Consider the following 23,537-nt stretch of genomic DNA (forward strand, 5'->3'; position numbering starts at 1 on the left):
TCAGAGACAAACTGAAATCATTGTGAGAGGGGGGATAACAAAACTAAAATAATCTGGTCGAATAAGTTTGAACACCCACTTATAATTGGGAATGTGATTGTTTTCAGAATTATCCATTCACATTTATGCTCATGTTAACCCCTTAGTGACAGAGCCAATTTGGTAATTAATGACCAAGCCAATTTTAACAATTCTGACCACTATCACTTTATGAGGTTATAACTCTGGAACACTTTAACGGATCCCGCTGATTCTGAGGTTATTTTTTCGTGACATGTTGTATTTCATGGTAGTAGTAAAATTTCTTCAACATTACTTGCGTTTATTTATGAAAAAAATAGAAATATAGCGAAAATTTTTAAAAATCTGCAATTTTCCAATTTTGTAATTTTATGCCCATATCAGAGAGATATGTCACACAAAGTAGTTAATAAATTACATTTCCCACATGTCTACTTTACATCAGCACAATTTTGGAAACAAATTATTTTTTTGCAAGGAAGTTATAAGGGTTAAAGATTGACCAGCGATTTCTAATTTTTGCAACAAAATGTACAAACCATTTTTCTTTAGGAACCAGCTCACATTTAAAGTCACTTTGAGGGGTGTTCATGACAGAAAATACCCAAAAGTGACACCATTATAAAAACTACACCCCTCAAGGTGCTCAAAATCACATTCAAGAATTTTATTAACCCTTTTTTTTTTTACAAACATTTTACTTCAGAACCAGTTTTTTTTATTTTCATAAGTATAAAAAGAGAAAATGAACAACAAAATTTGTTGTGCAATTTCTCCTCAATACGATACGACGATACCCATATGTGGGGGTAAACCACTGTTTCGGTGCACGGCACAGCTTGGAAGAGAAGGAGTGCCGTTTGACTTTTTCAATGCAGAATTGGCTAGTATTGAGACCAGACACCATGTTGTGTTTAGAGAGCCCCTGATGTGCCTAACCAGTGGAAACCCCCCACAAGTGACACTATTTTGGAAACTAGACCCCTTAAGGAACTTACCTAGACGTGTGGTGAGCACTTTAAATCCCCAAGTGCTTCACAGAAGTTTATAACGTAGACCCATGAAATAAAAAATCATATTTTTTCCACAAAAATTATCTTTTTGCCCCCCAATTTTTATTTTCACAATGGTAGCAGGAGAAACTGGACCCCAAAAGTTGTTATCCAATTTGTCCTGAGTAGGCTGAATGTTGTGAATTCTGCTCTTGGGCTCCCTCCGGTGGTTATGAGTGGTAGTGCTGCGGTAGTTGGATCGCAGCATTTATCAGGTGTATCCATTTTTTGCAATTTGGGCTGGGCTATTTAAGTCCTGCTTTATCCTTTAGCCAGTGCCAGTTGTCCATTGTTTTTGGAGGATTCACATCCATTCCTGGTCTCTCCTGGTCTGCTGTTCATTTCTTCAAAGATAAGTTCTGTCCTTGTTTTTGCTGTCCACCTGCTGTGGACCTTATAGTTCTGTGAATTTTCTTGTTTTGTTTTGTCCTGCTTTGTCTGTGAAGGATTTTTTGCAGCCAAGCTGTGTCTCTGGAGATGCAGATATGCCCTCCATGTCTTTAGTCAGATGTGGTGTTTTGTATTTTCTGTGGTGGATATTTTCTAGTGTTTTAATATTGACCGCATAGTACTCTGTCCTATTCTTCCTTTTTAGCTAGTATGGCCTCCTATGCTAAATCCTGATTTCATGTCTGCGTATGTTATTTCCCTCTCCTTTCCCAGTCAATATTTGTGGGGGGCTGTCTGTCCTTTGGGGATTTTCTCTGAGGCAAGATAGTTTTCCCGTTTCTGCCTTTAGGGGTAGTTAGTTCTTAGGCTGTGTCGAGGGGTCTAGGGAGTGTTAGGTACCCCCCACGGCTACTTCTAGTTGCGCTGCTAGTTCAGGGTTTGAGGTCAGTACAGGTACCACCTTCTCCAGAGTACGTCTCATGCTGCTCCAAGGCCACCAGATCATAACAGCTGAAGCCCCATATGTGGGGATAAACCACTGTTTGGGTGCTTGACAGAGCTCAGAAAGGAGGGAGCACCATTTGACTTTTTCAATGCAAAATTGGCTGGAATCAATGGTGGAGCCATGTCGTGTTTGGAGACCCCCTTATGTACCTAAACAGTGGAAACCCCCAATTCTAACTCCAATCCTAACCCCAACACACTCCTAACCCTAATCCCAACCCTAACCATAATCCTAATCACAACCCTGACACCAAAACACACCACTAACCCTAATCCCAACCCTAACCATAACCCTAACCACAAACGTAACCCCAATACACCCATAACCCTAATCGCAAACTTAACCCTAATCTCAAACCTAACCCTACTCCCAACCCTAATCCTAACCCTAATCCCATCCCTAACCATTACCCTAATCCCAAACCTAACCCTAATCCCAAACCTAAAGCTTCATTTACACTTACTGGGTTTTTTGTGGCCTGTTATTTCGGGCCTTTTTTGCGGGCTGTGTTGCTGCAATTTTCATGGTCTGCTGAAATAACGGACCGCAAAAAACTTGCAGATTGTCATTTTTCGGGTTTGCAATACTATGGCAAAAGTATTGGAAATATAAAGGCAGTCCGCAAAGCCGGAGGCCACAGTGCAGCGGAATAACAACCTTACATTGTTTTTGCAGCCCCATTGAATTACAATGGGGCCATGTCCGTAAGCCGTGAAAAATATCGAGCAGGCTTGATATTTTTTCACAGACGTAAATACGGACATCACGGCCATATGGTGTACGCCGCTCTGTGGAATAATTGCGGCCCGTTTTTGTGGCTCAATAGAAATCTATTGGGACCGCAAAAATGGGACGCAAAACCACGGTAAGTGTAAAAGAAGCCTTATGCTAATCCTAACCCTAATTTTAGCCCCAACCCTAACCCTAATTTTAGCCCCAAACCTAACCCTAACTTAAGCCCAACTCTAACCCTTATAGGAAAATGGAAATAAATACATTTTCTTTACTTTATTATTTTTCCCTAACTAAGAGGGTGATAAAGGGGGGGTTTATTTACTATTTTTTCTATTTTGATCACTGTGATAGGGTTTATTACAGGGACCAAAATGAACCAGTAGGAAAAATCTTCCTATTGTTGCCGGGTGTCGGCCGGCAGATTTCGGCGGGTGCACTGCGCATGCGCCCGCCATATTTTCCTTGATCAAGATGGCAGCGCCCACCGGAGGAAGCAGGAGGGCCGAGAAGCACCAGGAGACACTGATAAGTATGGGGGGTTTCGGGGACCCTATTTCTCTCTCTCCTCTGATGTGCGATCACAACAGAGGAAAGAGAAATTAACTGGCACATCAGACTTTTTTTTGTGGCCGCCGCTACACAGTTAGTAATGGCAATCACAAAATTGGGGTCAGTAGAAACCGACCCGAATTATCTTCTCTGGGGTCTCGGCTACCCCCAGCAGCCGAGACCCCGAGATCTGCCAGGTACCACCATTTGTTTTCCAGGAAAAGAGGGTGGCGTCAATGGGGGGCAGTAGGGCCGAGGAGCACCGCGAGATACTGGGGGGTGGGGATCGGGGACCCTATTTCTCTCTCCTCTGATGTGCAATTATTTTAGTTTTTATTATTTTCCGGAAAAATTTTGAATTTGTTTCTCAATTAATTTGTACAGATTATGGGGGACCTTAAGGTGGGAAAAGTTCTGAAATAATTGCACTTGTTTTGATTTTTTTTTTTTTACATGACAAAAACTTGGAAGTTTAACAAGGGTGTGTAGACTTTCATATCCACTGCATATGCACCATTTTATCTATTTTATTATTTTCATCTTGATGTGCATATTTATTCAACCACATTATTTTCATTCTCTCTTTTTCTTTCTTTTTTTGTGTGTAATACATAGAAATACACCTACCAGATCATATCCTTCGTAATAACTAAAGTTTCTCTTAGAGGATAAATGGACCATTACAGATCTCTGCTTTGTGTCTAAAGAAATGAAAAACATGGCATTTTATTATATAGTAAATAACCGTCATTGCAGACAAGCAGTAAAGGGAAGAGACACACTAGCCTTAAAGGTATTCAGTAAAGTATGTTCACTTGACATCACAAAATCACTGTTAGCTCAACAGAATGTTCCGAATTATAATTTATAAAAAAAAAGAAGTCAAGTTACAGTCTAAGAATAGTGACTTACCTGGTCTCAGTTCTGCATTGAAGGACTCTGCAGCTTCTGTACATCTTCCACCAGTGAATGGTGGCAGGCATGTGCACTGAGGACTGCAATTCATGCCAACTTTTGTACATGTCCCACCATTACTACAGTAGTTTGGGTCACACTGTTCAACACATGAACAGTACGTGCCATTACCTGCAAAGAGTAATTAAAATAGACCAGATGTTGGCATATATATTTATATTTATAGTAAGCAACAAAATTAGATACCACAAGTTTTTCAATGTAAGATTCACATCAGTAAGGCTACGTTCACATTTGCGTTGTGCGCCGCTGCGTCGGCGACGCAACGCACAACGCAAATAAAAACGCACCAAAACGCACGCAAAAACACTGCGTTTTGCGACGCATGCATCGTTTTTTGCCGAAATTTGGACGCAAGAAAAATGCAACTTGTTGCGTTTTCTTGGTCCGACGCTTGCGGCAAAAAAGACGCATGCGTCGCACAACACAACAAACAAAAACGCATGTGTCCCCCATGTTAAATATAGGGGCGCATGACGAATGCGTCGCCGCTGCGTCGCCCGACGCAAACCCGACGCAAACTAGCATAACGCTAATGTGAACGTAGCCTAAATGCATTTCTACATACCAGAGGGAACAGCCCCAAAATGCTTGTCTTGTTCTAAAATGCTCCATGGATATTCACTAATTACATAGACTGACCACTAAGTTTATTAAAAACTGTGCAATACTACACTACACCAGTGGAGGCGCTACAGCAGAACTAAACACTTGATTTTTCCACAGACTTAAAGAGGTTTTCCCTTGAACAAAGTTCATTTGGTCTATAGATCTCTGAATAAAAATAGGTTCCACAATTGCATGTGTTCAATTTTTTTTTCCTGTGCTGAGATAATCTTATAAATGTGCCCCTGCTGTGTACTGTGTAATGGCGGTGTCTGGCCGTACAGGAACATGGTCTGATCATACCTCAGCTCCTGGGCAGGGGAGGAAGCAAAAGAGTATACTGACAGGACAACACGGGATAGCAAATTATTCTTTCTTTGAGGTAAAACATTGCTTAAAATAAGGCAAAAAGAATCAGCTGCGATCCACTGCTGTCCTGTCTGTATAATCTTTTGCTTCCCCCCCCGCCCAGGAGCGGAGGTATGATCAGACCATATTCCTGTACAGAAACAGCCATTATACAGTACACAGCAGGGGCACATTTATAAGATTCTCAGCACAAGGACATTTTTTTAATCTATCCTAAATGTGGAACTTAATATTATTACAAGATGTATTGATCAAAGTGTACTTTGTTTCTGGGAAACCCTTTTAAGTCTAGTTATTTGATTTTCAATTTTGGAATTTAGTGTTATGGTTTTTCATGATTCATTTCTATACAATGGTCCTAAATGTTTAGAAGGTGACAGTTGAAGGAAGATTATTAAGCTTTACAAGATGCGTGTTGTCATCATTGACCTGTAACTCAAGATCAAGGACTGGATTTCCTATAAGGTACATTGAGCCCTATGGAGGCAATGGGTAAAGCAATGTTTAGTACCGTATATCGATGGTCCCTAAATTGTTTACACAGGGGCTTATCTGTAAGTGTGGATGTGACTGTGCAGATTAACCACAGTCATGTGAATGATTGAACAGTAATGAATGAATCATTACTCTTGAATGGCTTTGAAGTAAATTCATATTGGAAGTAAAGCAAGACTGAAGTCCAAGTTACTGATATGCTATAAATAATATATTCAGTCACCTGAGAATCCATGATTACAAGTACAGGTGTAATTTCCTATTGTGTTAGTGCAGGTTGCATAAGGCGAGCAGATATTATTGGTCTCACATTCATCAATATCCTCACAGTGGGTCCCGTTACCTGATAAATATAAAATATTTTACAGTTACATCAATGATTTTATAACATAGTACACATAACATGGTTGTCTGAACAGCTGTTGAAATATCAGAATATGGGAACCTGTGATGTGAACAAATAAAATGAATCAATTTATTATAGCAGAGATTGTCAGGTTCATAGATGACAAAAAATTGTACAGAAAGTCTAAGGCCTCATACATTATATATACAGCAATCACAGGGCTGACATATTTCTTAAATTTCATATGGAGGCATAGAAAAAATGTTTCTATCCAAAGGACACAAACAGAAGACAAACACGGCATCGTCAGCAGCACAGTGATGATAGCGCTCCTTGTACAGGTCTCTACTGTGTTCATGAGCCATAAAAGAAATGTCAGATTGATTGAAATGATAAATGTTCCCATAAACTTAGTGATTCTTCCAGCACGGCCAGGAATCATGCAGTAAACATGCAGTTGTACCACAAATTGCTGTTGGTGATCTGCTATGCTATTTTCAGAAGGGTGATGGCTTGTTCAGATACATAACATTGAAGCCAAGTCCACCTGTATGTGACAAGTAGCCTGACATCACATTGCAGAGCAATGGTAAATTACTGATATAACATGTATGGTGTGCTGTGCGGTCCTCGGAGCAAAAAACGCTACATCAAAATAGACAAGGATATATGGATGTGTAATGTCTCCATATAATGTCTATTGGTACATTTATCCCAGTGCCCTCCTCCTTGGCATGTTATACTCTACATTATTCTGCATTACTGACCATTCAGGTCTCCATCCAGTTACTGAAGTGTTAATAATATTACATTCTTTTACATGAGAACCATTGTTACAGTACAGATTTCTGGTCCCATCAGTGTAGTGTTAGTAATAAGTTTTATTTTGTAGAGAAACTTGATTTAGATCGTGGTATTCTCAGGAATCGCTGTACACTCACTGTCAGACTGCAGGAGTCTTCCATCTACTGTATGATTCTTTGCAGGTTCTCATCCTGGAATATAGAGTTACTAGATGGAGGCCCGATGTTATCGCATTGGGAGGGCTGTTATGTCACGATGGGGGCAGGCTTTGCAGCGTTGAGAATCTCTCTCCCCCCATGTGCTCACCCACCTATTCACTCTCTCTTTCCCCATGTGCTGACTTCTCCAGTATGTTCTTTTCTTTGACCTGTCTACCCCATGTGCTATCTCCCCCCTCACCCCCCCGGTCTCCTTTCTGGGCTGTGTTCTCCCCTCAAAGACAATACTGACATTACAGCAGGAGATCGCAGAGGATACATTTTGTGAGGTTAAATATTGTTTAAAAATAGTCAGTGAAATATTTTACCTCACAAAATGAATCCACTGTGATCCCCTGCTGTAATGTCAGTATTGTCTTTTGCTTCCTCCCCTGCCCAGGAGATGTCAGACACAGTCAATTTTTAAAATGAACTTTCTTTCGTGGGAAAACCCCACGTGACCGGCTTCCTCTGCCTGTAGACACATCACACATTTACTGCCATGATCAGCCGAATAATTCACTGCACCTGTGCAGATTTCATGCAGGCGCAGCTAAACAGACCACCACCATCTTTGTGCAGACAGATAGCAGGGGTCACATTAAAACTGTGCATGAGCTCCTCCTGTACAAAGATGGCGGCAGTCAGTGAATCATTTGGCTGATCCCGGTGGAGGCGTGTTCGCAATGGTGTTCCGCTGGTGGTACCACGTAAGAGGCTGTGTGAGTGTGAGAGTGTGTGTGAGTGTGAGTTTGTGAATGTGTGAGTGTGTTCTGTACAGTGTATAGAGTGTGTGTGTATGTGTGGTGCAATGGTTTTCCGCTGGTGGTACCGCGCAATAGGTTGGTACCAGCAGCAGTTTCCATACTGAGACACCCATCACTTGGGTGTCCCAATATGGTGGTTGGTGAACTTCCTCTGCTTGGAATTCTAGGATACAGTGACATCTGGACAGAACAGGAAATGAAACATTACAAGGCAATTATATAAATAGGTATGGTATTTTTACTATCATACCAATAAATTATGATCAGTTATTTTCCTTTACCTGAGAATCCATCATTACAGGCACAGGTGTAATTTCCTATTGTGTTAGTGCAGGTTGCATTAGGTGAGCAGATATTTTTGGTCTCACATTCATTAATATCATCACACTGGATTCCATCTCCTGAGTAATATAAAATATTTTACAGTTAATGTAAAATATAAAATTACAGATTGACATTTTAAGGAACATATACATACATTGTCTAATCAGATAGTGAAATATAGAAAACATAAACGAAACATCAGTTTGCCAGGCCTCCTAAATCCATCCCTGACACAGTCTGTGTGACATACATTATTAATCTCTCCGAGCTGCCACACCGATCATCACTAACAGATGCCACCACTCTCTTCCTAGTAGCGCTGCTGACAGACGTATGGGTGATGTAGGTATTCTCTGATGAAATGTCTGTCTGTGAAAACCCACTTTTAAGGTTGACTCATGACTCATTTCTTAGGCTAGGTTCACATTGCGTTAGGGCAGTCCGTTTAGCGCATAGCGCTAAGGACTGCGCTAACGCAATGTCCCAAAAGGGATCGCGTTTGCCGATCCCGCTAGCGCAGATACCCGCAAGCAGCATCCGCGGTCCGTCCGAAACTAACGGGACATTGCTCGCGCGTGCCGAAAATGGCATGCACTAGCGATGCGCTAGAGATCCGTTAGCACATTGCCGTCAATGGGTGCGCTAACGGATCCGTTGCATGGCATTAATTGCGACAAATTTGCCATGTAACAGAGTCCGCTAGCGTTAACCCATTAATGCAATGTGAACCTAGCCTTACAGTAGTAGATAAGTAATATATATAATACAATCTCGAATGTAGTCTTAAAAACTTCCATCTCTGAGCCCATCAATGTAAGTTAGTGTTCAGGTCTTTGGCAATAAAGAAAGGTCTGAGATATAACAACATATACATTATTTATTTATTACGCTTTGGTTATATAGTGCTATATTCTACAGCGCTTTACAGGCATCATCATCATCATTGTCCTCACTGGGGCTCACAATAAAAATTTCCTACAAGCATGTCTTTGGAGTGTGGGAGGAAACCCTCGGAAACTAATACATAAAGCGTTGGTGGAGTTGTTCAAGTGAAGTAAAAAGCTGCCCACAGACAGCAATTCTGCCAATACAGTATGCAAAGCACAGCAGGAGCGGGCTTGAACTATAGTACCACCTATTGTGGGGAGCAATACTAAACATCAATACTGACCCTTTAAAGGGAACCTATCAGCAGGATTGTGCACAGTAACCTACAGACCTTAGTTGATGTTGCTGTTTAACCTTTATTTTCAGTTTTGAGTTAATGATATGTTCCTGCTCTAGGGAGGCCTGTGGGGGGTCTTTATGTGGTGCTCTGATTAGATATTCATAATGAAGACTGCTGAAAGGTCACTGATCCCTCACTGACCTGCCCACTAGTTTGCATAATGAATATTATTAGTGATGAGCGAATAGCAAAATATTCGGATTCGGGAAAAATTAGCACTAATAATTTCTAATATCTGTGTATTCGTACCGAATAAAAAATCCAATGCAAGTCAATGGGAAAGCCGATTATTTTTCTGCTGGACCCAACAAACAGGTCTGGGGGCATGAAAAAAAAAAAGCTGAAATGGATGGGAAAGTGCTAAAACTAAATGGGAACAGCATGATGAAGATGCCTGCATGCCTTTCTGACTCACATATGGTATCTGGGAATAATGTTGTCAGACTATTGTGCCGGTGTTACGGATTTATAAGAAGACTTACCAAACCTAAATTTTTTTTAAAGGAAAAAATGCTAAGAAACATTTTTTCCTTCATAATTATATGCATATAATGCAAAATAAAAATAAAAAATAAAATAAAAAACTGTACCTCCACTTTAGCATATGTTCACACAAAGTGCTTTGGCTTTAGTTTTTCCTTTTATTTTTGTGAGACCTCTCACTCCAACATTTGGAAGGTCCCTCCCTCATTCCAAATTGTTAGCTAAATAGTGAATACATATTCCCCAGAGTTTTACGATGCCAGCTAAAATATGCCCATTTGAAATTTTAGCTTCACCCGTCACCACCGCCACATCCACCACGTGATTATGTGGCCCTCGCCTGACATTTTCAGAGGGCCAGCAGGTGTCGTGAAAACTGAACTTGGGAAGGGTCCTCAGATGGCCCTGTATCATATTTGGGAGAGCTCTCACTCCTACATTTGGGAGGTCCCTCCCTCATTCAAAATTGTTAATTTAGATAATGGAATACATTTTCCCCATCACTTTACAATGCCAGCTAAAACATGCCCATTTCAATTTTGGGCTTCGCCCGCCACCACAATGTCCACCGCCATGTCATTATGCAGCCTCCGCTTCACATTTTTAGAGGGCCAGAAGGTGTGATGAAACCTGAGTTTGGTGAGCTCCACAGTTAATTTTGGCCACCAAATCCCAATGGAGCCAATGTCATAGCGGGTGAAACCGCTGTAAGGTGAATATAATATAGGAGTTCCGGGAGCTATATGATCAAAGTCAGTAAATTGGGTTCTACCAGGCACCAAAGCCATTTGAATTAAATTCTGAATACAGTGTATGCAAGCGAGGGCCTGTACTGTGTTCAGTACGTCAGGCCTGAAACCCATGTCAGGAACATGTACAAGACTCATTTTATGTGGAAGCAGCCTCCTCAAGGGAAAGAGACAGGATTGCCATTGACCAACCTGCACAAGTCTACTCACTTCTTCTGGAAACTACTCAACCAGGCAGAATGTATCTTTTGCATGGTTTTGAGCAACAACTCAATATGTCCCAGAAGGTGATGAGGTCTGTGGAGTGTATTACTCAGATGACAGGCAGTGCTGCAGAGCTTAGTTAAAGACCTTAGCATGGCAATGACCATGTTCTGATATGTGTAAGGCTGCGGCCTGAATAGGTCTGTGGAGCGTATTAACCCAGTCTCTTAGACCTGCTTAAAAATAACAGAAACTGGCCAATAAGCCACCACCATTTTTTTTACCAAAATTTTGAAAATTTAAGGGAAGCGACACTTTAGTAAAGGGACACAAATCTCATTTAGGAGCCTGGAAAAGCCAGGAATGGTCTTTGTCCAGCACCGGACAATGTAAAGTGATAACTAATATGTATACCCTGTCTAAGTAACAATATGGGAAGAGACATACATGCTGACAAGGGACAACTGAACATTGTGCTGGGACAAAGAACTGGACGTGGTTTCTGACTGTTGTGTCTGTGCATCTGCAGGTTGTGGGCAAGAGGCATCAGTGCATGCTTCCTAGACAGTAGATTGGGATGGACGTAACACAGGGGAAGTGCCAGTGGTTTCACCCTGAGATACGGATTTTGAATCCAAGCGTTCCGCCCACCTACTGGGGTGCTGTGTATGTCAGCAATATATGGCGTATAGTAACAGAGGAATTATGTAGACTTTCTCTTTATAAAGGGATGTGTGGGTACGATTTTTGAACTAGCGGAATATATGTAGAGCATGTTTCATTACTCATATTATTCTGTGTAAGGCTGAAAACTGAAGAAGTGTGTGGAGCATATTAATGCATTGATGTTCAACAATGTCCAAGTGCAGACTCAAAAATCAACATCAGGCTCCCAGGTACACACTTAAAGAGGCTGTGAGAAGGGGAACACAATAAAAGAAAATTATAATGATAGAATATATAGAGATTGAGAGTAGAAATTTGACCATTGCACAATGTACAAAGGTTTCCAAAAATACAGGTAAGATACCGTGATGGGGACCTCACAATAAATGTTGCAGTTATTATAATTGCTAGAGAAAGGGAGTACAAGTTTCACTATTGCACAATGTGCAAAGGTTTCCAAAAATTACCAAAGGGGTCTGTATCATACAAGGTGAAAGAGAACGTGATGGGACCTCACAATACATTTTGCAGTTTTTAAAATAGCTAGAGATAGGGAGTACAAGTTTCACCATTGCACAATGTACAAAGGTCTCCAAAAATTTTAAAACATTACCCACATGGGGTATACATATATGACCACTAAGTACTTGTTGCAGAAGCAGGAGGAGTAAGTCGTGATTTCCAAAACAAAATGGGTTTGTATGGTGAGGGATGGACATTAAGACATCTTCAAAAAAAAACATTTGGGCTGCATTTACATTGGGTTGTTGTCATTCGTAGGGCTTACAAAGTCAGAGGAAACCAGATCTTGTTCAATTTTAGAAGAGTTAACCTTTCTGCATTTTCCGTTGACAACTGTGTGCGCCTATCCGTTATGATTGCACTTGCCGTACTGAAAAGCCGCTCAGACAACACACTTGTGGAAGGCCATGGCAGCACGTCCAAAGCATACAAGGAGATGTAAGGCTAAGTGTGCAGCTTGGACAACCAATAGTTAAAAGGCACTGAAGAATCAGGAAGGACGCTGGTATAGTCACTTAAGTACTCGTTCCCTATTTTGGTCAACTTATCCCTCCTCATCATAGTTACACCCATAGATGGCCCTTGCTGATGTGATGGTTTCATGAAAATGGCCCAGTTGGTGGACATTTCCAACCCCTGAGTTGCACCTGGTGTTCATGTCTCTTCCCCGTAATACTTGTGGGTGAAAAGAGCCGGTACCTCTGCGGGCAGTGTTGGCTGAGGGTAATCTTTTCCTCAAGTCTTCAACAACAGCCCTCTGGCATGCATGCACTGAAAATGGCACGTCTGCCTCCGACATGACAGAAGGAAATACCTCCTTGTACCATGGGTCAAGAAAGGTGCACAGACAGTATTTCATGGTGGACAAAATGTTTTCCATGCAAGGATCTTGGGAAAGGCATCAGAACATGAACTGTGCCATATGTGGCAGACTACAAAGAGTCATTGTTTAGTGTCCCCAGCAGGACGAACACTAACAATCCTCTCCTCATGATGCATCGCTTCCGCATCCTACTCTTTAGGCCATCCATGCTGGACAGTATCAAAAAAAGCATGTGCACAGCTCTATAAAATGGTGCCCAGGTAGGTTCCAAAACCTTAGTGATATTTATAATAAAACCTGGCACTCAACTTTTTGGTATGTGCAGTTAGTTTTTTTTATTCCAAGAGGAAGTGCAGTAACAGCTTGCTGCTACTGCAATTCCGCTTGGAATAAAAAAAGCTACCTGAATATACCAAAAAGTTGAGTGCCAGGTTTTGTTATACATATCCAATATCCATGCTGGACAGGCATGAAGCTGGAATTGGGAGTCCCCTCTGTAGCACAGACCAAAAACTCCTGTTACTCCCCATCCTCCTCCTGTTCCTTGTCATCACTCAATGTGGCCTGAGAATATTGTGTGAGGTGGGGGGGTGTTGTATCAGCCACTGAAAAATCTTGCTCCCTAGCCACCTGCTCGGCATTCAAAGCTTCCTCTTTGAGATTCTGTTTCAAACATTTTGAAAGACAGAGCAACAGGATGGTTATGCTGATAATTGCATCATCAGCGCTCACCATCTTGGTGTAGTGCTCAAAGTTTTGAAGAACCTCCGATATGTCAGCTATTCACACCCACTTGGCAGTTCTTATGTATGGGGGCTTAGTGTTACTCTGACACTGACAGGCATTGAGAAGCTGGAATTCAGCCACTGCCCTCTGCTGCTCACTAAGCCTTGACAACATATGAAAGGCCAAATTCCAGGGTGTAGGCAGGTCACAAATCAGTCGGTGATGAGACAAATTTAAGTGCTGCTGCAACAGTGAAAGTATGAGATGACTTTCGGAAATGGGGCTGACACGGCGTATCATGGCAAGTAGTTCCGGCAAGTCAGAGTATGTTTATAAAAACTGCTCTACAACCAAGATCAGCACATTTGCCAGCTTACTAAGCTTTAAAGCCACCACCAAGTTACACCTATTATTACACACAACCAGACCTGGTTGGAGGTTCAGCTGGGAGAGCCACTGATCTGTCTGGTCTTGTATCCCTTTCAACAACTCTGCTGCATTGTGAGCTTTATCACCTAAACAGATGAGCTATAGTAGAGCGTGCTGCCACTTTGCCAAGGCAGCGCTGCAAAGCTCCCAGCTGGGGAGTGGTAGGTAGACTAGTTCAGCTAAGGCGGAGGAAAAAGAAAGACAGGAATGGAATTATGAGGAGACTGAAACCCTGATGGAAGGGTGCCATCAGGGAAATGCAGCATCCCTGTTCACAAGAACTTGTCCACTTGTCTGTTAGGTGGACCTTCTCTGTGACTGCATTGGCCACATCATGGCTGATATTGTGTAACAGGTGCTTATGTAATGCAGGGATGGCACACTGGGAAAAATAGTGGCGGCTGAGAATTGAGTACCATAGGGCTGCCATCACCAAAAGGTCGCAGAAAGACTCAGTTCCCACAAGCCAAAATGGCACCATTTCCAGGGCTAGCAATCTGGCAATGTGGGTGTTTAGCGTTTGACCATGTGAGTAGGTGGGTGGATATTTCCGTTTCCTATGAAACGTCTGGGGCAGTGACAACTGAATTCTGCGCTGAGATAACAAACTGAATTTTATTTCTGACTGTTGTGTCTGTGCAACCGCAGGTTGTGGGCAGGTGGCATCAGCGCCTGCTTCCTGGACAGCAGACTGTAAGGCCATAAGACTCGGGAAGGGGCAGTGTTTTCACCCTTACATACAGATTTTTTACCCAGGTGTTCTGCCCACCTACTGGTGTGCTTGGTTGTCATGTTCTTCTGCATTATGGCGGTGCTCAAGTTGGCAGTGTTCTTGCCTATTTTCGGCTTGGTATGGCAGATGCTGCAAACTACATTTGTTTTGTTTGAAGGACTTTCAGAAAAAAAACCATATAGGTGAACAATGCACCTGTTATCTAGCTAAGTAGAGGGGCTCTGTTGAACAGTTGACCGAGTTTTACCTTTGGTCAAACCGCTACCTCTTCTTGCCTGTTTTTGTGCTACGGATCCATGCCTCTGTGCACTGCTGTCCTCGCTATGCGTAGCACCGTGCCAGGTTGTATCAGTGGCATCATCATCGACCACGTTGTCTTCTAATTCATCAATCTTATCTTCCTTCTGAGTTGCGATTTTAGGCTGACCTGATGGCAATTGTGCATCATGATTATCATCCACCTCTTGAGACATGAATTGACGTTCCCGAACGTAGCTTTCTTCTGGCCGTGGGTGCTGAAATGTTTGTGAATCACTGCACTCCACCTCCATCTTTAATGGTGCACGGGAAGAGGCCACAATAATTACAAGGGAACATAAACAGTTCATTTGAGTGGCCAGTGTTGGGGTCATATGTCTCCTGGGACTCTTGATGGGGAGAGAAAGGAGGACCAGGTTGAGGATTGTGAGGCCCAGCCTCTTGGCTACTGAGACTGGACCATGTGGAAGACTTGGTGATGCTACTTGTCAACACACTGGGGCCTTTGTCCGCCATCCCATCCAAAACTTCCTCGTACTTGTCTGGATTTGACAGTGGTGTAGCACGCAGATTGAATTTTGACAGGAAGCAGGAACGAAATAGTCACCTTCTGATCTGTCATACGGCCTTGGCAGGCACCACCACATCAATGTCCCCATTAATTAATGTCACACTTTTCCATATTGAATGCTTTATTTTAAAAAATCCTGGCTTTATTTTTCACAACTACCCTCACAGTGGTGTTATGTACAAATTCCTTTTACCTATCACTGCGTGGGTAATTTTTTATTCAGTATCAGCTTTATTACACATGGCAACAGCAGACTCAGGAATACTACTGGTAAATAGTGATGTTTGCATATCTCAGCAGGCTTTGCGCCAGTTGTACAACTGCTAGATAAATATACACTATTTATTCAACCATTAACAGAGTTATTTTTTGTTATATCGCCTTTATGGCACACACCAACAGTAAACTCAGGAAAATTAGTGGCAGTGGTAAATAATAATATTTGCGTATCTCAGCAGGTTTGCGCCATTCGCACAACTGCTAGATAGTAGTGATGAGTGAGCACTAAAATGCTCGGGTGCTTGTTGCTCGGGTGGAGCAGATTGATATACTCAGGTACTCGGCCAGAACAATGAGCCAAATGTTAGTTTATGGGAGACCTGAGTATTTTTACCGTGATCCCACCCGGAGGTCCTTTTAAGGTCTAAAAACGTCTAACAATGAAGGAAACCCTGCTCAAATGACACAGGAACATCATTGGGATCGCCCCTGGAAGCATTTCTGACTCCTAGTTCACAGCTTTAAATATTTTTTTCTGAGATTCATGCCATTTTTCCCGGTGCCACAAAAAACACACTAAAACGAAACCAAAACAGATTTTGCTGGGAAATATGTTAAGGCACATCCTTTGTAAGTTAATGACTTGCCTGTAAGGCCAAATAATTAACCCCAGACTGAAAATTTCCTCCCCCACTGAGGCTTAGTTTGGACAGAGCGTTTTTTAAGCGTTTTCCAACTGTAACATTGCTTTCAACCACTACAAATGCATTTACTGGGAAATGTCATTGTAATATTTAACAACCCTAGCTGGCCATGTGGTGTGTGACACAAAAGCAGACCCATCTTGTTTCATTTATGAAGGAGGACTGTTAAAGTCAAACAGCCTATTTTTACTGGTGCATCAGGCGGCATTAATCTTCTTAAAGGGCCATTATAAAACAGTGGGTCTCCTAAACTGTTGTAGCCTATGTTGTCAGTGGATGGGCTGCCAAGAATTACGACGCACCATAATACGCCTTTCATAAGATGTCCAGGAGGGCCTCCTGAACAAAATGTTGCGTTGAATGCAAGGCCTGCCCTGCTACCAATTCATATGCACCCCAATAAGCATTTGAACCCACATACTGGATGGGCCCATGCAAATCCACTTCACAATATTCATTTTGTACACCCGTACTCCTTTGTTTTACACATTGGCATGAAGTCCAGCCCTGCTGCATAGTCAGTCATATGCACCCCATTACGCCTTGTAACCCACATACTGGATGGGCCCATGAAAATCAACTTCACAATATTCATTTTGTACTCCCCTACTCCTTTATTTAACACATTGACAGCAAGGCCGGCCCTGCTGCATAGTCATATGCACTCCATTACGCCTTGTAACCCACATACTGGATGGGCCCATGAAAATCCATTTGTATTTTTTAATGGTATGATGGTTCCCTCTTTGCACAATTATTTACAGGAGAATTTGGCAATTTTATTTGCCATGTTTTTAACACTAAGGTTCAGATACGGCTTTAAATAAGGCTAATACTTGCAATACAACGCAATTTTATTGCAAACTACAAAATTCAAGGAATAGTATGATTGAATAGTGTGAGTGCGTACACTTTTGTATATGTTAACATACAAAAGTTGATAAGTACATATAAGGATTAAATACATATAGTGATATTACGTATATATAAAGATTAACTACATGCAGTATACTTACATCATCCACAAGAGGCTTTTAAACATCATCCATCTGGAATATCAGAGAAGCAACACCAAGACAGAGAACCCCTGGGAGATTACCTACACTGCATGGGCGTCCCCCATTATGCAGGTATTAGCACATTGCACATGTACAGGTAGCCCAGTTTTGGCATCTGTCTTGTCATGTTTCTCTGGTCTTATATAGTGATTTACACTATGTATTAACTCTAGTTTTACCCAGCCCTTCAAGTGGCCAGCTTTCAAGGTTGTATGAAACTGAGATATCATGGAGTCATCAGATGAGGGGCCATAAACCCCTAGAATATAAAAGCCACAAGGATTTAGATCACACTACCACAGGCAGAGTTTCAGTAAATGTTAATGTTTTACAATGACAAACAGCAAACATACAGAGGCTTAGAACTATTTGTGAAGTGAATAAATAAACATTTCTCAAGATTGTGTCACTATGAGGATTGTCTGTCACATCTGTAAATGTTTTACAAGAAATGCAGCTATGTGATTGTCTGAATGCATTCCATACACAGTATTTTAATCTGGATTCCAAATTGCCATTTGTATATTCGCCATTTGTATATTTGAGGCAGCAAAAGTTATGGCTCTCAAGGAGAGAAACTAATATAGTGAACAAAGCAATATTTGTAATGAACTACTGAGATGAACTAACAGCATTGCTTTATCAAATTTATATGAAGTGTACTGTGTCCAATGTGAGCAACCAGGCAACACAAAAAGGAGCTTTTCAAGTGAGCTCTAAAAGGTACACAAATGTTATGAAGTCTTTGCCAATAAGGATGTGGTTTCACCAATGGGGGGTACCTTTTTAAAAAAATATAATATTGCCATCACAGCCCCCCTTGCTCAAAATTCTTTGGCCTATAAAAGTACACAACCCATTCACCCACGTCAAGTCAGAGATAAGAAAGAGACATTGCAGGAAACAAAGTTAAGAAGTAGGCCCAATATAGGGGTGTGGGTCTCTGAGACTTGTAATGGAGGGCATGAGCTGACAAACAATTCCCCAATGTGGGGTCCTTTATTACTAAATAAAATAGTGCTATCACAGTCCCCTTGCCCAAAATTCACCATACAGAGCACGTTCACCCTGGTCATCTAGTGGCAGTTAAAGGACACATTGCAGGAGACAGAGTTAAGAAGTAGGGAGCTGACAAACAGTTCCCCAATGAGGGTCCTTTTTTAATAAATAAATTAGTTCCATCACAATCTCCCTGCCCAAAATTCAGTGGTCTATAACAGTACAGAGCACGGTAACCCTGGTGATCTAGTGGCAGTTAAAGGAGACATTGCATGAGACGGAGTTAAGAAGTAGGCCCAAAGTAATGTAATGCCCAATTCCCCAATGTGGCGTCTTTTTTACAAAATAAAATAGTGCCATCACAGCCCCCTTGCCATAAATTCACCGTACAGAGCACGTTCAACCTGGTCATCTAGTGGCAGTTAAAGGACACATTGCAGGAGACAGAGTTAAGAAGTAGGAAGCTGACAAACAAGTCCCCAATGGTCCTATTTTTAATAAACAAACTAGTGCCATCACAACCCCCTTGCCCAAAATTCAGTGGCCTATAAACAAGTACAGAGCACGTTAACTCTGGTGAACTAGTGGCAGTTAAAGGAGACATTGCAGGAGACAGAGTTAAGAAGTAGGCCCAATGTAGGGGTGCGGGTCTCTGAGACTTGTAATGGTGGGCATTAACTGACAAACAATTCCCCAATGTGGGGTCCTTTTTTACTAAATTAAAATAGTGCCATCACAGTCCCCTTGCCCAAAATTCACCGGCCTTTAACAGTACAGAGCACGTTCACCCTGGTCATCTAGTGGCAGTTAAAGGACACATTGCAGGAGACAGAGTTAAGAAGTAGGCCCAATGTAGGGGTGTGGGTCTCTGAGACTTGTAATGGCGGGCATGAGCTGACAAACAATTCCCCAATGTGGGGTCCTTTTTTTACTAAATAAAATAGTGCCATCACAGCCCCTTTGTCCAAAATTCACCGGCCTATAACAGTACAGAGCACGTTCACCCTGGTCATCTAGTGGCAGTTAAAGGACACATTGCAGGAGACAAAGTTAAGATGTAGGCCCAATGTAGGGGTGTGGGTCTCTGAGACTCGTAATGGAGGGCATGAGCCTGCAAGCAATTCCTCAATGGGGGTCCTTTTTTAATAGCTAAACTAGTGCCATCACAACCTCCATGAACAAAATTCAGTGGCCTATAACAGTACAGAACACATTAACCCTGGTGATCCAGTGGCAATTAAAAGAGACATTCCAGGAGACGGAGTTAAGAAGTAGGCCCAATGTAATGTAATGCCCAATTCCCCAATGTGGGGTCTTTTTTTACTAAATAAAAGAGTGCCATCACAGCCCCCTTGCCCAAAATTCACCATACAGAGCACGTTCACCCTGGTCATCTAGTGGCAGTTAAAGGACACATTGCAGGAGGCAGAGATAAGAAGTAGGGAGCTGACAAACAATTTTTGAATAAATAAACTAGTGCCATCACAACCTCCTTGCCCAAAATTCAGTGGCCTATAACAGTACAGAGCATGTTATCTCTGGTGATCTAGTGGCAGTTAAAGGACACATTGCAGGAGACAAAGTTAAGAAGTAGGCCCAATGTAGGGGTGTGGGTCTCTGAGACTTGTAATGGAGGGCATGAGCTGACGAACAATTCCCAAATGTGGGGTCCTTTTTTTATTAAATAAAATAGTGCCATCACAGCCCCCTTGCCCAAAATTCACCAGCTTATAACAGTACAGAGCACGTTCACCCTTGTCATCTAGTGGTTCTGGATGATGAGGATGAGGATAAGGAGGAGGATAAGAACAAACAGACCAAATCTGGAAGCGTATACCCATGTGTGGTTGTGAAGAGATGCATGAGAATACACCTCCCCAAAACAGAGAATGTCTCTGAGGTTATGTCTTGTGTTTTCACTTGGTGGTGTACAGAAGTTTTTCACAATCCAGCCCTTGTTCATTTTCATAAGTCAGCCTGTCAGCATTTTCAGTTGGATGTGCTTATCTGTTATAATTCCACCAGCGGCACTAAAAACCCGCTCTGATAGAACACTAGCAGCAGGGCAGGCCAGGATCTCCAAGGCGTAGAGATCCAGTTCATGCCACGTGTCCAGCTTGGATACACAATAATTAAAAGGCACAGAGGAATCACAGAGGACGTTTTTACGATCTGCTTAATACTCCCTTACCATCTTCCCAAACATTGCACTTCTTGTGACAGCAACCCTTGCATCTGTGCTGTCACGATGGGAGGGTCTGAGAAAACTGTCCCAGAACTTTGCCATTGTTCCCCTGCCTGAGCTGGATTGTACTTCTGTCTCTCTCACTTGGAATCCTTGGTTGTACAACAAACTCTGACATATGCAGCAAGCGTACTCACATGGGAAATTTCCAAGTAATTCCGCCACAAGAGCCCTCTAGTACTGCAACATTTTAGTACACCTCTCTGTCTCTGGCAGAAGAGATTGAAAGTTCTCCTTGTAGCGTGGGTCTAGAAGTGTCACCAACCAGTAGTGAGTGTCACCCAAATGTTTTATAATGCGAGGGTCACGTGAAATGCAGCACAACATAATGTCAGCCATGTGTGCCAGACTGCTAACAGGCAAGACTTCCGTGTTCTCACCAACAGGACGACTGACCATGCTGTCCTCCTTCTCCTCCTCCCCATCCATGCTGAACAGATGGTATGACGGCTTGTAGTACCGTCTATAGCTCATGAAAGTATCTCCTGTTCTTCCTCCTCTTCCTTGTACTCATTGACTACCAATCCACATTGAAAAGACATGAGGCTGGGCTGAGTGTAATCCCAGTGTATGGTTCCTTGCTCCATGTCCTCGTGCTCTGCTTGCAATGCATCCTCTTTAATTGTGAGCAGAGAGGTTTTCAGAATGCTGAAAAGCGGCATGGTGATGCTAATTATTGCGTCATCGACGCTCATCATCTTGGTGCAGTCCTCAAAATTTTGGAGGATGGTACATATGTCTGACATCCATGTCCACTCCTCAGGTCTTATGTGTGGAGTCTGAACTGAATATCGAAGGCCTTGTTGATGTTGGTAGTCAACAACTGCCCTCTTCTGCTCACAAATCCTTTCCAACAAATGCAGCGTAGAGTTCCAGTGCGTGGGCACATCAAACACCAGCGGGTGAGCTGGAAGCTGCAAATGCTACTGAAGCACGGCAAGGGTGGCTGAAGCTGTAGCTGACTTTCTAAAATGGGCAGACAGACAGCGTACTTTCACTAGCAGGTGCGGCAGCTCCGAGTAGCTTTTCAGAAAACGTTGAACCACGAAGTTAAGCACATGGGCCAATCAAGGTACATGTGTGAGCTCACCTTGCCTCAGAGCTGCCACCAGGTGTTATGAATAGGTAATTCAGAACCACAATGGACCTTGAAGTTCAGAGCACACAAAGTGACCTGACAATAACCAAAAAACATAGGACGAGCTCTGAGACGTGGGAACTCTGCTGACCGCAATCCCTAATCCTATCACACCACACTAGAGGTAGCCGTGGATTGCGCCTAACGCTCCCTATGCAACTCGGCACAGCCTGAGAAACTAGCTAGACCTGAAGATAGAAAAATAAGCCTACCTTGCCTCAGAGAAATTCCCCAAAGGAAAAGGCAGCCCCCCACATATAATGACTGTGAGTTAAGATGAAAATACAAACACAGAGATGAAATAGATTTAGCAAAGTGAGGCCCGACTTACTGAATAGACCGAGGATAGGAAAGATAGCTTTGCGGTCAACACAAAAACCTACAAACAACCACGCAGAGGGGCAAAAAGACCCTCCGCACCGACTAACGGTACGGAGGTGCTCCCTCTGCGTCTCAGAGCTTCCAGCAAGCAAAAAAAAACCAATATAGCAAGCTGGACAGAAAATAAAGCAAACAAAAGTAACACAAGCAGAACTTAGCTTATGCTGAGCAGACAGGCCACAGGAACGATCCAGGAGGAAGCAAGACCAATACTAGAACATTGACTGGAGACCAGGATCAAAGCACTAGGTGGAGTTAAATAGAGCAGCACCTAACGACTTAACCTCATCACCTGAGGAAGGAAACTATGAAGCCGCAGTACCACTCACATCCACCAACGGAAGCCCATAGACAGAATCAGCCGAAGTACCACTTGTGACCACAGGAGGGAGCTTGACCACAGAATTCACAACAACCAGGTTACAGCCATTGTCACACACGACCATGCCTGGCTGTAGGTTCAGCTGTGTCATCCAAATATCTGACTGCTCCTTCAGCGCTGTCCACAACTCTTCTGCATTGTGCGGTTTGTCACCTATGCAGATTAGCTTCAGCACAGCCTGTTGCCGCTGGGCTGAGGCAGTGCTGCAGTGCTTCCAGCTTCTGACTGATGTGTTGATTTTAGAGATGGAGGATGAAGAGGAGGAGGAGGTGCAGGAGCTGTAGACTGTGGGGGCAACCCTGATTGACGTAGGGCCAGCAATCCTCGGCGTGGGGAGGATGTGTTCCATCCCAAGGTCCGACTGGGTCCTGGCTTCCACTATGTTAACCCAATGTGCCTTCAGTGAGATGTACTGCCCTGCCTACAAGCACTTGTCCACGTGTCAGTGGTTAGGTGGACTTTCCCTGTAACAGCATTGCTGAGGGCACAGGTAATGCTGTGGGACACATGCTGGTGTAATGCTGGTACGGCACACCGGGAGAAATAGTGTCGACTGGGGACCGAGTACCTTGGTATGGCTGCCACCATCAGGTTGCAGAAACCTTCCGTCTCAACGAGCCTAAAAGGCAACATTTCTAGCGCAAGCAGAAGAGAAATGTTAGAATTTAGGACTGTGGCCTGTGGGACGTTGGCTGGGTATTTCCGCTTGCATTCCAAAGACTGGAGTATAGACAACTGAAGGCTGTGCTGGGACAAGGATGTGGATGGGCTTGATGATGGTGCTGCTTGACTGTGGGAAACAACAGGTGCAGGGCTAGAGGCATCTTCACATGCACGGTGGACTGGGCATTGGCTTTGCCTTCTACGCAAAACAGTGTAAGAAG

The 23,537-nt window shown here is 42.9% G+C and overlaps 1 protein-coding gene across 1 annotated transcript in view; it reads right to left on the bottom strand.

The window, feature by feature from the left end:
• The window catches only part of LOC138638071 (mucin-4-like), a 369,132-nt gene that overhangs the window by 23,037 nt on the left and 322,558 nt on the right, over positions 1 to 23,537 (bottom strand). The window contains exons 99-102 of the mRNA XM_069727053.1: positions 8,093 to 8,212; positions 5,921 to 6,040; positions 4,165 to 4,338; positions 3,880 to 3,953 (exon numbers count right to left, since the gene is read on the bottom strand). Coding sequence (XP_069583154.1) covers positions 3,880 to 3,953; positions 4,165 to 4,338; positions 5,921 to 6,040; positions 8,093 to 8,212 — 488 coding nt within the window. The remainder of the gene's footprint in view (positions 1 to 3,879; positions 3,954 to 4,164; positions 4,339 to 5,920; positions 6,041 to 8,092; positions 8,213 to 23,537) is intronic.

Source organism: Ranitomeya imitator, chromosome 5 (genome assembly GCF_032444005.1).
Source record: "Ranitomeya imitator isolate aRanImi1 chromosome 5, aRanImi1.pri, whole genome shotgun sequence".
Classification (NCBI taxonomy): domain Eukaryota; kingdom Metazoa; phylum Chordata; class Amphibia; order Anura; family Dendrobatidae; genus Ranitomeya; species Ranitomeya imitator.